Here is a 15,127-nt window from a genome sequence, read left to right on the forward strand (position 1 = left end):
AGTGGTGATGTGAGAAGGAGATGGAGTGAGTATTTTGAAGGTTTGTTGAATGTGTTTGATGATAGAGTGGCAGATATAGGGTGTTTTGGTCGAGGTGGTGTGCAAAGTGCGAGGGTTAGGGAAAATGATTTGGTAAACAGAGAAGAGGTAGTAAAAGCTTTGCGGAAGATGAAAGCCGGCAAGGCAGCAGGTTTGGATGGCATTGCAGTGGAATTTATTAAAAAAGGGGGTGACTGTATTGTTGACTGGTTGGTAAGGTTATTTAATGTATGTATGACTCATGGTGAGGTGCCTGAGGATTGGCGGAATGCGTGCATAGTGCCAATGTACAAAGGCAAAGGGGATAAGAGTGAGTGCTCAAATTACAGAGGTATAAGTTTGTTGAGTATTCCTGGCAAATTAAATGGGAGGGTATTGATTGAGAGGGTGAAGGCATGTACAGAGCATGAGATTGGGGAAGAGCAGTGTGGTTTCAGAAGTGGTAGAGGATGTGTGGATCAGGTGTTTGCTTTGAAGAATGTATGTGAGAAATACTTAGAAAAGCAAATGGATTTGTATGTAACATTTATGGATCTGGAGAAGGCATATGATAGAGTTGATAGAGATGCTCTGTGGAAGGTATTAAGAATATATGGTGTGGGAGGCAAGTTGTTAGAAGCAGTGAAAAGTTTTTATCGAGGATGTAAGGCATGTGTACGTGTAGGAAGAGAGGAAAGTGATTGGTTCTCAGTGAATGTAGGTTTGCAGCAAGGGTGTGTGATGTCTCCATGGTTGTTTAATTTGTTTATGGATGGGGTTGTTAGGGAGGTGAATGCAAGAGTTTTGGAAAGAGGGGCAAGTATGAAGTCTGTTGGGGATGAGAGAGCTTGGGAAGTGAGTCAGTTGTTGTTCGCTGATGATACAGCGCTGGTGGCTGATTCATGTGAGAAACTGCAGAAGCTGGTGACTGAGTTTGGTAAAGTGTGTGAAAGAAGAAAGTTAAGAGTAAATGTGAATAAGAGCAAGGTTATCAGGTACAGTAGGGTTGAGGGTCAATTCAATTGGGAGGTGAGTTTGAATGGAGAAAAACTGGAGGAAGTGAAGTGTTTTAGATATCTGGGAGTGGATCTGGCAGCGGATGGAAACATGGAAGCGGAAGTGGATCATAGGGTGGGGGAGGGGGCGAAAATTCTGGGAGCCTTGAAGAATGTGTGGAAGTCGAGAACATTATCTCGGAAAGCAAAAATGGGTATGTTTGAAGGAATAGTGGTTCCAACAATGTTGTATGGTTGCGAGGCGTGGACTATGGACAGAGTTGTGCGCAGGAGGATGGATGTGCTGGAAATGAGATGTTTGAGGACAATGTGTGGTGTGAGGTGGTTTGATCGAGTAAGTAACGTAAGGGTAAGAGAGATGTGTGGAAATAAAAAGAGCGTGGTTGAGAGAGCAGAAGAGGGTGTTTTGAAATGGTTTGGTCACATGGAGAGAATGAGTGAGGAAAGATTGACCAAGAGGATATATGTGTCGGAGGTGGAGGGAACGAGGAGAAGTGGGAGACCAAATTGGAGGTGGAAAGATGGAGTGAAAAAGATTTTGTGTGATCGGGGCCTGAACATGCAGGAGGGTGAAAGGAGGGCAAGGAATAGAGTGAATTGGAGCGATGTGGTATACCGGGGTTGACGTGCTGTCAGTGGATTGAATCAAGGCATGTGAAGCGTCTGGGGTAAACCATGGAAAGCTGTGTAGGTATGTATATTTGCGTGTGTGGACGTATGTATATACATGTGTATGGGGGTGGGTTGGGCCATTTCTTTCGTCTGTTTCCTTGCGCTACCTCGCAAACGCAGGAGACAAAGCAAAAAAAAAAAAAAAAATAAGGATATTGCAGCAACTATGGGTTCCAGTACTTAAAGCTGTCTGGCACAACCCTGAAGCTGAAAGCCTTCAAACTGTAAGGCCATGAAAAAATAAAAGGGCTTGCTGAATTGCCAGGACTGGGCACCATATGAGTAAAAACTTCCTTATGAAGGGCAGAGAAGGATATCTCTATGACTAGGACTTAAGGAATGGGGAACCCTGTATGAGGTGGTCATGTACTTGAGCTGCTGCCAGGTCTATGCACCAGCGGTCATATACAGTCCTTTCTCATAATGGGAATCCCTGTAAGTAAGCAAGCATCACTAGGGCTAAGCTTAATAACCACTTTCTAATTATAAGGTATGATAACCCTCAAAAAAGGAGGGAACCTTGAATTCAAACTTCCAGGTCTGAACCTATGTTACAGTATGTGGATGTCTTTGGGGGGTAAAATCCTCTGGATGCCTTCTTTGAGTGGAAAAGGAGTTTAAATAAAACTGGTTCTACTGTAGTCTCTTAGGTGTTCTTGCCACATCAACACTGCAGTTTAATCATGTAACAGCCAAGTCAAGGGCTGTCCTAAGTTTATTCTTGACAGGTGTGAAATTTTCAACTCCATCCAAGGAACCTTTACTTTACAGACCCTTACCCACTAAGATTTTCTAAAAGACAATACTTAGGAGTTCTACAGACCACCCCAGGTCCAAAGCTAAGGACTGTTGGAGGAGTCTAATAAACCCTTTCCTACCCCATACAGGAAAGGCCCACTTTTGTCATCATATTTACAACTTATGGTATAACACATACTGTAATAGCATTTGACAAACACTTGCATCTATGAAATCCTTAAAAGTAGCTATTCATACCATAACAGTCGGTAAATGTGCCTTTATCACTCCCTTGCATAACAGCTAGGTTGGGGCACATAAAAAGGTCCACATATTTGCAAACTCTAGACTGATAAGGGTTAAACTGAAAGTGGATGGAGAGAGACGGGTGATCATTGGTGCCTATGCACCTGGTCATGAGAAGAAAGATCATGAGAGGCAAGTGTTTTTGGAGCAGCTGAGTGAGCGTGTTAGCAGCTTTGATGTGCCAGACCGGGTTATAGTGATGGGTGATTTGATAAAAAGGTGAGTAATGTGGCAGATGAGGGTATAACTGAAGTACATGGGGTGTTCAGTGTTGTAAATGGAAGTGGTGAAGAGCTTGTAGATATGTGTGCTGAAAAAGGACAGGTGATTGGGAATACCTGGTTTAAAAAGAAAAATATACATAAGTATACGTATGTAAGTAGGAGAGATGGCCAAAGAGCATTATTGGATAATGTGTAAATTGATAGGTGCGTGAAAGCAAGACTTTTGGATGTCAATGTGCGGAGTGGGGCAACTGGAGGGATGTCTGATCATTATCTTGTGGAGGTGAAGGTGAAGATTTGTAGAAGTTTTCAGAAAAGAAGAGAAAATGCTGGGGTGAAGAGAGTGGTGAGAGTAAGTGGGCTTGGAAAGGAGACTTGTGTGAGGAAGTATCAGGAGAGATTGAATGCAGAATGAAAAAAGGTGAGAGCAAATGATGTAAGGGGAATGGGGGAGGAATGGGATGTCTTTAGGGAAGCAGGGATGGCTTGCGCAAAAGATGTTTGTGGCATGAGAAAGGTGGGAGGTGGGCAGATTAGAAAGGGTAGAGAGTGGTGGAATGAAGAAGTGAGATTGTTAGTGAAAGAGAAGAGAGAGGTGTTTGGATGATTTTTGCAGAGAAGTAGTGCAAATGAAAAGGGAGGTTTATAAAAGAGGCAGGAGGTCAACAGAAAGGTGCAACAGGTGAAAAAGAGGGCAAATGAGAGTTGGGGTGAGAGAGTATCATTAAATTTTAAGGAAAATAAAGAGATGTTTTGTAAGGAGGTAAACAGAGCATAAGACAAGAGAACAAATGGGAACATCAGTGAAGGCAGATAATGGGGAGTTAATAACAGGTAGTGGTGAAGTGAGGAGATGGAGTGAGAATTTTGAAGGTTTGTTGAATGAGTTTGACGATAGAGTGCCAGATATAGGGTGTTTTGGTCGAGGTGGTGTGCGAAGTGAGAGGGTCAGGGAGAATGGCACGGTAAACAGAGAAAAGGCAGTGAAAGCTTTGCGGAAGATGAAAGCTGGCAAGGCGGCGAGTTTGGACGGTATTGCAGTGGAATCTATTAAAAAAGGGGGTGGCTGTGTTGTTGACTGGTTGGTAAGGTTATTCAATGTATGTATGGTTCATGGTGAAGTGCCTGAGGATTGGCGGAATGCATGCATAGTGCCATTGTACAAAAGCAAAGGGTCAAGTGTTCAAATTATAGAGGTACAAGTTTGTTGAGTATTTTTGGGTAATTAGATGGGAGGGTATTGATTGAGAGGGTAAAGGCATGTACAGAGCATCAGATTGGGGAAGAGCAGTGTGGTTTCAGAAGTGGTAGAGGATGTGTGAATTAGGTGTTTGCTTTTGAAGAATATATGTGAGAAATACTTAGAAAAACAGATGGATTTGTATGTAGCATTTATGGACCTGGAGAGGGCATATGATAGAGTTGATAGAGATGCTTTGTGGAAGGTATTAAGAGTGTACGGTGTGGGAGGTAAGTTGCTAGAAGCAGTGAAAAGTTTTTATCAAGGATGTAAGGCATGTGTACGAGCAGGAAGAGAGGAAAGTGATTGGTTCCCAGTGAATGTCAGTTTGCGGTAGGGGTGCGTGATGTCTCCATGGTTCTTTAACTTGTATATGGGTAGGGTTGTTAGGAAGGTGAATGCAAGAGTTTTGGAAAGAGGGGCAAGTATGCAGTCTGTTGTGGATGGGAGGGCTTGGGAAGTGAGTCAGTTGTTCTTCGCTGATGATACAGCGCTGGTCGCTGATTCGGGTGAGAAACTGCAGAGGTTGGTGACTGAGTTTGGTAAAGGGTGTGAAAGAAGAAAGCTGAGAGTAAATGTGAATAAGAGCAAGGTTATTAGGTTTAGTAGGGGTGAGAGACAAATCAACTGGGAGGTAAGTTTGAATGAAGAAAAACTGGAGGAAGTGAAGTGTTTTAGATATCTGGGAGTGGATTTAGCAGCGGATGGAACCATGGAAGCGGAAGTGAGTCACAAGATGGGGGAGGGGGTAAAAGTTCTGGGAGTGTCAAAAAATGTGTGGAAGGCGAGAATGTTATCTCGGAAAGCAAAAATGGGTATTTTTGAAAGAATAGTGGTTCCAACAGTGTTACATGGGTGCAAGGCATAGGCTATAGATAAGGTTGTGTGGAGGAGGGGGATGTGTTGGAAATGAAATATTTGAAGACAACATGTGGTGTGAGGTGGTTTGATCGAGTGAGAAATTAAAAGGTAAGAGAGATGTGTGGTAATAAAAAGAATGTGGTTGAGAGAGCAGAAGAGGGTGTATTGAAATGGTTTGGTCACATGGAGAGAATGAGTGAGGAAAGATTGACAAAGAGGATATATGTGTAAGAGGTGGAGGAAACGAGGAGAAGTGGGAGACCAAATTGGAGGTGAAAGGATGGAGTGAAAAAGATTTTGAGTGATCAGGGCCTGAACAGGCAGGAGGGTGAAAGGCATGCAAGGAACAGAGTGAATTGAAACGATGTGGTATACCGTGGTCGACGTGCTGTCAATGGATTGAACCATGGCATGTAAAGCATCTTGGGTAAACCATGGAAAGTTTTGTGGGGCCTGGCTGTGGAAATGGAGCTGTGGTTTCGGTGTAATACATATGACAGCTACAGATTGAGTGAAAGAATGTGGCCCTTGTTGTCTTTTCCTAGCATTACCTCGTGCATGTGCGGGGAAGGGGGTGCCATTTTATGTGTGGTGGGTGATGATGGGAATGGATGAAGGCAGTAAGTATGAACATGTACATGTGTATATATGTATATGTCTGTGTACGTATATGTATGTATGCATTGAAATGTATAGGCATGTATATGTGTGTGTGTGGGCGTTTATGTGTATACATGTGTATGTGGGCGGGTTGGGCCATTCTTTCATCAGTTTCCTTGCGCTACCTCACTAATGTGGGAGACAGCAACTAAGTATAATAAATAAATATATTCACAATTATGACTACTCTCTTGGGAAGTCCTGGCTATGGGTCTGTACCCCCAACTGGCATGGAAGGCAAGGAACACAGTCATGAAAAAAACTGCCTGTAGATCTATGGCCTTAAAATGGCTACCTAGTTAGGGTACCACTGTTTCTAGCAAGGGCAACTTATGAGTAAAATGTCTTCTTTATGAGAGAAGGTAAGGAGCTATGAAAATCTCACAAAACATTCTTTTCAGATAAAGAAAGGATAAAGAGCCCCAGACTCACTGTCTTTTCCCTTTAATTTCTACAAAGAACAAGGAAAAACATTAGCTTCAACCCTGATGACCTCATTCAGAATTTTCTGAATAGCCTAAAGGGTAAGAAAAACCACAGACTGTCACGTGCACTGTAACTTTGGGAGAGACTGCCCAAATCTCTTGCATGGAATTGAATGTTGTTATAAGGCTTGCTCTAAACACCCTAATCCACTTCAGGAATCATGCCCAATCACATACTGCATACACACATGATACTTCATGCATATCTTGTATTCATATTTAGATTCCAGCTATCTGGAATGTTTTCTTCTAGTATTATTATCTCCAGGTGCCATAGAAGCTGGCAGTGCTGTGAGTGGCATTTACATTCTCTTAATCCCTAAGAAGCATTTAGGTGACCCTGGTGGTCAATGCTATCAGTGCTCACATCATATCTTTTGCCTGTTTGTTTATTTCTTATTCGAGCAGTATATAATCACAAGACTTTGCTGCTGAAGAAGCAGTTATATGTCAATGATGGTAGAAAGCAATGGCTGATTAAGCAATAAACCGGTAATTTTTCAGATATACATTATGGAAAATAAAAATCATTTGCTCCTCATACATTTTCGAATAAGATACACAGCTAAGTTTTATTGTGGGTACAAGCATATGATGCTATCAGGGTGAAATCATTGAACAACTGGTCACTGTGACTAGTGTTTCTAATGATGTGAACACCAGCAACCCGCCTTAGTGTGCCCAGGATATCTTGAGGGTAGGAAGTTCTTTCTTTAACTTTCCTGGCTGCCACTTCATTTTGGGAATTTTACTTCTAACCACGGTATTTCTTCTAAGGAGGAGAAAGCCCAAATTCTTGCCTGGAAGCAAGAAAATGATGGTACACATGAGACTTCTGGGTGCACTGGGTGCTCAGAACACACAATCAGGTGGGTGCTCCATGCAACACCTCATCAATGCCTCACCTCATTCAAGAGATCAAGGCCCTATGTACCCAAAAATGGACCTATAATACTTCAGGAACCTTGCCAAATCCACATCCAGATATCTGCAGATGGTCATCAAGGTAAAAGGAGAAATACCAAAGTACTAAAATGTAAGTGTGACATTGCCTTTGAAAATGTATGGGTAAGCAGGTAAAGTTTACAGCGACACTGTGTAGTATGCTTTGTTAATATTAGATATCCATTAACCGTTGTTGTATCTATCAACTTTAGTCTCTCCTCATCTCTACCTGGGTTCTCAGCCAACTCTTTTTCCTTCAGAGTCAACTCCCTTTCTTCTTGATTATTGGTTTCTACTTTTGGTGTTTATACAACAACATTAGAAGGTTTCAACTAGCTTATTCATTGGTACACTTAGCAATTTTTCTTCCCTCTTTGAATGCTTTTATAGTAATATTGAAATTACTGAGTGAACAGTGGGTGGCATCATGGCTTTGTTATGTTTTGCTCACCCTGCCTTCACCTAGTCCCCTGGGAGGCTTTTGAAAGTGTGGGCCCCATAAAGGAGGTCATTCACTACAGGTAGAGATTAAAACAATAACAATGTAGCAGTGTCACTGATGATAAAACCTGATTTTGCCATCTCAGGTTCAAATGTCAATAGGGTCAAGCCTCCCTGCTTCAGGGTTCTGTCTCAGTGAACATTGCTTGATGTATGGTAAAATTCAGATCTATGGTGAATGAAGTGTCTAACTCCTCGAAACTTAGTTTTCTTATAGAGCTTATGTGTTGAAAGCAACCTGTAACTGAAAATCTCTTCCCTTATTCATGGGCTGATCTACTGGTCCTGACAAAGGAATACTGGCAAGACCCATAACTTGACCAACATACCGTAATATACCGGGAGACAAGGCATCTCCACACAGCAAGTAAGTTAATCTGTCAATGGTCATGGATGTGCCTTAACCTCACTGCTCATTAAATCTCTCTCTCTCTCTCTCTCTCTCTCTCTCTCTCTCTCTCTCTCTCTCTCTCTCTCTCTCTCTCTTCCCCCTCCCCATTACACATTATTTTGGGAAAACAAAATATTCATAAGCACTCAAAAAGCAACTGAAAGTCATAAAGGAGGCTGAATTCATCAATTAACAGACTAGTATCACCAACACACTACTAAAATAATGAAACCAAACTGACAAGATTATGCCATACCTTCAAGTCATATTTGAGGGATGCAACAAATAATCATCTTTACCTCAGTACCATGTCCCAAACTGCCCTACTGATGATACTGTGAGGTACTGATGGGGAAATTGTTTATCATCTTTCTTTGTCACTATACCTTCTTCAAATTCCCCCACCCCACCCCATGCAACCTTCTCCTGAAAAGTAAGTTACCTGCTCACTGACTAATAAAAAGTTAGGCTATCTCTGGGAACCTCACATCTTGGTCTAGGGAGAAATCTGAATTTGTTGCCATCTGGCCTAAAACATCTCCACTTTATTATGTTATGCGCTTTCATGTTGTGTATATTTCTCCCCAACTAAATATAACTCCAACTATTTGATCTCCTGCCATGAAGCATTGCTCTTCACAGTCATGTGCTGAAATCCTAGATGCAGATTTCAATACATACAAAGACTGGTTAGGTTCTATACAGGGTAATCCGAGTGGAGTTGAGACACCTTTCTTTTTCTCTACTTACCAGGAACTTTTCCAACTCACTTGACCTACTTTTACCTGTGAACCCTCTCATTATTCATGCACTTTTTCTGCCTGTGAGGGTCCTTTGACCAAAATCTTACTTCCATCACTTCCAATTGGGCACATCCATCTCCTATATCCACCCTGAAACAACAACTCTGGCATTTTGGAAGAACTCAGCAGTCATCCCTGTACAGTTTCTTTACTGACCTTTCTTAGGATAAGTTTTGCTTCACTAGCTGAGACACCTCAAGCTGTGCTGACCATACAATGGGTTATCTTGGCTGGAATGAAGAATACATCCCTTTTTCTACAAAAAGTTTCTCACTCTAGTCACAGCTTCATTGCTTCTACTCTAATGACATTTGTATCAGGGACAGAGTTTATCAGGTAATGAAACTTTTCCCTTCTCCTGAATCCCACCCAACTTATCTTTCTGCTCAGAATCAACCAAACCTTCATAAAAAAGAAACTGTGTTGATCTGACTTCTTCCCCTTCATATATCTCTCTAGTCCTTAACAAAATGCATGTAAAACAACCTCTATACTCAACCATACCTCCTCTCTTCTGACCTAATCATTCTATAGCTAACTCTCCAGCTGAAAAACCCTCTGCTTTCAGTACCTTATTGTCCTCTAATTCTACTTTGGATGATTCTGCATGTATTCGTCCTGCCCATCTCATCTCACACTAAATCTATGCCCTCTCCTTTGTTTTCCTCGGGCAGGTTCTTCCAGGTACTTTCCCAGCTTCAAGTTGACAGTTTGCCTTTGTTTGCTTATTTCATCTCTGTCTCACAACCCTAATTTTCCTTCCTTCATACTTCAGTACATCCTATCCTGTAGAAAGGAGACCACTCTAAGCCTTCCAAATATTATCTCATTGCTTTCACTTCTATTGTCTCCAGAGTCTTTGAAATTCCTTAATTTCACTTTCTCAAACACTTAGAATCCCATTTCCCTCCTTCTGATCACAGATGTGACTTTTGCATTGCAAAGCTTACTGGTGATCACCTCTTTTATATGACTCATCTCCAGTACTCCTCCCTCATGGACTCTGGTGAGCCCTACATTGATTTCCCTTGACATCTCCAAAGCACTCGACAAGGAGTAGCACTATTATTTGCTTTCTGAACTTCCTTCCTTTGGCTTTTCTGCTTATCTCTGTTCTCTAATGCATAGTTTCCTTTCTATGCAGTTCACTGCAGCAGTAACTGATAGAGCAACTTCTTACTCTTGTTTTATTAACACTGGTGTCCCTTAAGGTTCTGTCCTCTCTCCCACTCTCTCTTCTCTCCATATATGATCTTTCCTCTTCTACATCTAACCCCATTCACTCTGACACTGACAATTTCTATTTTCAAACTTCAACTAATCTCTTCCTCCAAATCCATTCCCATTCTCATTCTCTTTCTCATATTGAACACATCTGGTCTCTTAATTCAAACCTGTGTAATATCTCAGACTGGGGTCACAGAAATCTGGTGAAATTCAATTGTATCAAAACACAATTTCTACCAGTATCACTCCAGAAGCATCACTCATTTCCCTCTGTTCAGTTTCAAAACACCACAAATCATCCTTGCAAAAAAATAAACTCTATCCATGGAACCTATATAATCAATACTGCAATTTTGTTCCCCAAAAGCAGGGGCTTTATATAGGTGCTTCAATCCTTTCTCTTTTGAGCATATCTACAGGGGAATTCTCATTCAAAGACAGTTGATCATTTCCTTTCTATTTGATATAGTAAATCACTGAATCTGCAGGAGCCCTATAAAAAGAGGCCCTTGGGTTATATAATCAGATAATGTAACTGTATTTGTATAGCAAAGGAAGGGAGTTCGACACTCGTAGAATCCCATTTGAATTTTCTCTATCATTAAGTACAACTTCTTAGTCTTTTTTTAGTCAGAATTCACAATTTCACCCCTTAGCATGCTTCATTCACCCACTTTGGTGATACATACTAAGAAAGAGCTTCTTTACACCTTTCATAAGTTACTTAATTTCATGTGGCCTTTGATGACCTAACTTTGCATCTCAAGAACTGTTTAATGTTGGCAATATCAATCTGGGATTAAGTCTACCCTTACTGTTCTCTTTTCCATGCTGATCAAATCCTATGACCTTCAAACTTTGCCCATCACTCAGCTCTCCTACTTCTAGAATAATTTTTGTTGTCCTCCCCCAGGCTTTCACTATATAACTATTAGTCATTTGTGCTTCTTTAAGTGCTGTGACCACACTTGAGAAAAATATTCATATTTGGGACTATCATATGATATGAGTAATTTGTTGAACATATCCTTTTCCAAGTACTTAAAAGCAATTGAGAGTTTTTGTCAGAAGACAATCTGTCGCTTCTCCACTTTTCCCAAGGAAGTGTTCTGTGAAACAGATTAGGTAAGGTGACGAACCCCAAGTCCCTCTCACACACAGATTGCTGTAGCTTTTTTCATGCTAGATTATATTCATACTGAGACCTTACACCATTGTGCCCCATCTTCACTGCTCTGCATTTACATGGAGTGAATTTCATGAACCATACATTAGACTAACTCTGGAGCATGACCAGGTCCTCTGAAGGTGATGCTTGGCAACATTTGCAAACATACTCAGGTATGTGTTCAGTTCTTCTAGCAAGTCATTTACACAGTTCAAGAAGATCAATTGTCCTAAGACCCAGTGGCATGCCATTAATGACACCTAAATCATTTTGAGATGTATTAATCTATTTGTAAAGCACAGAGGAGTTCTTCTCATAAGACCCCATCTATTTTACCATCAAGTAGCCCTAGAAATATCTGTATACTGCCTGTATTTACAATTTCATTGCTTTGAATATTCCAAACATTCACCATCCAACACTAAAATGGTAAGTCTTCACATCCTTTCCAACAATGTATTTGCCTAGCTTCTTGTTAGGAACTCTGCGTACTCTAACTGTATCTCATGAAGAACTGTTCACTATAAACGTCATCCAACTTGAAACTTGAAAGCTGTAGTCATGTCACCACTACCCCTTCCCTCCTTCATGGTAACCTCTGACCGTAGATCAACTCTTTCATGTACCATCTTAATTGCCCTTCTCTTGAATTTTTGTACTTCCTTAGGTGTGATGACCAGACTTAATAAGCATCATCCTATTTTGGTCTTATACATGTTCTTTCCTATCCAAGTATGTAAAGGTGATATACTTTTATCAGACTCTGCCAGCTTAGCTATTCTCTTCCTGATGTGGAGCTCAGGCTGCAAGTTAAGCACAATTCTGGTCCCTAGGTTTCACAAATACTCCTGTAATTTGTTTCCTATAAGGCTATAAGTGTACTGAGCCCATATTTCACTAAGTCCCATTATTATTACTATGCACATATGCAGGTTAACCATCACCAATCATTCATCAGACATACTTTGAGTTTGTCTCTGTACATTTGTAAGTTTAGGCAATCATCATTTTTCCTTGCTTCTATCATGACCTTGGCATCATCTGCAAACATGTTCAGGTAAGAATCCAGTCCCACTTTCTAGAAAAGTCGTTTTCATATACCAAGAACAGTGGGTCCAAAAAAACAAGCCTGGCATCATTCTACCAGTGAGACCAACCTATTTTGATAATACTCCTCTAACCTGCATATTTTGCTCCCTTTCATTAATTTCCTGCCGGTTGATGTGGTTTACCTATTATTCCTGCTTGTAGAACAAGTTTCTTAATCAACCTTTGAATGAGATACAATGTTACAAGCTTTCTCATTATCCAGCAATACACAGTCTACCCATCAATCTTTTTGATTCAAGAAAGAACTCACTCTATCTTAGAAGTCTGTGAGATTTATAATCCATGACATCTTTCCCAAAATTTATGTTGTCTATCAGTTAGGTAATTTCTACTTTGTACGAAGTCATCCTATTGCTTTCTGAGTATATTTTCCAGAGTGTTAGATATCACACTCATCACAGAAACTAGTCTGTATTTCAGTGCGATTTGCCAATCATCTTTCTAAAATACACTTGTCTTCTTCCACACCCCTGGCACTTTGCCTTCCTCCAGTGACCCACTGAACAATATTTCAAGCAGTCTTGGAAGTGTCTTTGCACATTCCTTCAACACATATGAAGGGACTTCACCAAGATCATGTGTCAGGGTGATTTAAGTGCTTGATTGCCTTTTCTATTAGTGCATAATTACCTTTTTGTATTGTATGGGGAGTAAGTTTTACAAACGTGAGGCCCCATCTACTAAATAATCAGAACCTATAATATTTCTGTATGCTGTCTGCATTGTCATAATTATTTTTTTTTTCATTCATGCACCTTATATAGTAAAAGTACTTCTTTAGCTATGGTGACCAAACTTGAAAAGCATACCCTAGTTTTGGCATAATGTAAAATGTGACCAGCTTACTGAATATTTTCCTGTCCATGAACTTACATGCAATTCTAATATTTGTAAACAGACAGATGGTCTTTGTAATTATTCTCATAAGGTGGGAGTCTGATGACAAGTTAAGGAAGATGTCGACTCCCAAGTCTTTGTTACACACAGACCCATGCAGCTTAATTTCTGTCAGATGATAATCATACTCATGCAGCTTAATTTTTGTCAGATGATAATCAGACTCATGCAGCTTAATTCTGGTCAGAAGATAATCATACTGAGGCAATCTTTTTATCATGATCCATCCTCTCTGCATTTTTTCAGGTTGAACTTCACCAGCCATATATCACACTGACTGTGCATTCTGTTGAAGTCCCCTTTGCATCATCTGCATGCATATTCAGGTAGGAATCATTTGCATAGATCAAGAAAAGCAATGGTTCCAGAAAAGAAGCCTGCAGCATTTCACTTGTGACCTCAATCCATTTTGAGAAGGTCCCTCTAACATGGATTCTTTGTCCTCTTCCACTAAGATAATCTTCAATCCACTGAAAGAAATCCATTTCATATCTGCCTCATGATCCAACTTCTTGATCAATCTCCCATGCAGCACAATGTTAAATACTTTCTGGCAGTCCAGATGCAAACAATCCTCCCAGATATTACTTTTTTTTTCTATTTTCTATTTCAGAACTCACTCTCATAGAAATCTAGGAGATTTGTTACACACAACCTACTGTCCCTAAAACCATGCCATGTCTCACTTTGATAAGTTTTCTCAATAGAAGTTCATCCATTACCTTTCAGATTATCTTTTCCATTACCTTGTGTACCACATTTTGGGAGATTGGTCTATAGCTCGGCAGCACTATACTTGGTCCTTTGCTACAGACAGATGTGATGTTTACCCTTTTCTACTCCCTTAGTGCTTTGTCTTTCTCCAATGACACCTCAAACAGTATTTCAAGAGTCCTATCTGGTGTACCTCAATACATTCAGCGCATATGGTGAAATTTCACCAGAACTATGAGCCTTGTATGAGTCAAGACCTTTTAGAGTTCTGTGTACATCCTTTCTAGATACCTCAATTCCTTCGACAACCTCCTCCCTATTCCATCTCACTGATGTCAGGGATAGAGTATTCTCTATTGTAAAAGCACTCCTGAACCCGTTATTGAGTTTCTCACATATCCATATGCCATCCTCAACAATTCTTCCCTCTGGGTCCCTTAGCCTGATCAGTTGCTCTGTAACTGACAACTGATTCCTGATGAATTTAAGAGAAAGTTTTGGATTTTCTCCTGCTTTATGTGCAAATTCTTTTCAAAGTTTCTTTGTCCATGCATTCTTATTCTGCTATACTTATTCCATGATAAAAGATATGAGAAAGTATAGGAATGCCACAATATGCAGTGGTGAAGATATAGGTGGCACTCTAGCCAGCAAGCATTTGTAAGGTATGAGAGCATGGGACAAGTACAGCAGGACAAGAAAAGAGGAACAAAGAAACTCTGAAAAGAACATTGCAGATAAGGTAGGGGAAAATCCAAAACAATTCTAACCTATCAGTTAAGGAGCAGCTAATCAAGCTAAGGGATTCAGGAGGAAAAATTGTAGAGGCTTACGTTAGGATACGTGAAGAACTGAATAACAAGTTCGTCTTCACACTATAGCCCCAGCACCAGTAGGAGGGAATGGGGAGGAGATTTTGAAAATTGTTGAGATACCTATAAAAGATGTTAGCAGAATACTAAAACAGCTTGATCTAAACAAGTTTCATGGTCCTGATGAGACTTCATCATGTGTTAAAGGTGTGCAGATGTGCAAGATAAACCACTTGAAATACTTTTCAAGAAGTCACTGGGGAGAGGCATAGTGCCAAGGCAATCATAAAGGGAAAATGTCATGCCTATATATAAGATAAGAGACCAGGAACAGTTGCT

The 15,127-nt window shown here is 40.5% G+C and overlaps 1 protein-coding gene across 8 annotated transcripts in view; it reads right to left on the reverse strand.

Annotated features, from left to right (window-relative positions):
* LOC139766910 (uncharacterized) overlaps positions 1-15,127 on the reverse strand; it is a 218,086-nt gene that overhangs the window by 118,089 nt on the left and 84,870 nt on the right. Inside the window, exon 4 of one of the 8 annotated variants that reach the window (XM_071695999.1) lies at positions 1,633-7,020. The exons of the other annotated variants lie outside the window; for them this stretch is intronic. Coding sequence (XP_071552100.1) covers positions 6,955-7,020 — 66 coding nt within the window. The 3' untranslated portion in view covers positions 1,633-6,954. Of the gene's footprint in view, positions 1-1,632; positions 7,021-15,127 lie in introns of those variants that run through there. 8 annotated transcript variants of the gene reach the window in all.

Source organism: Panulirus ornatus, chromosome 4, assembly GCF_036320965.1.
Source record: "Panulirus ornatus isolate Po-2019 chromosome 4, ASM3632096v1, whole genome shotgun sequence".
NCBI lineage: Eukaryota > Metazoa > Arthropoda > Malacostraca > Decapoda > Palinuridae > Panulirus > Panulirus ornatus.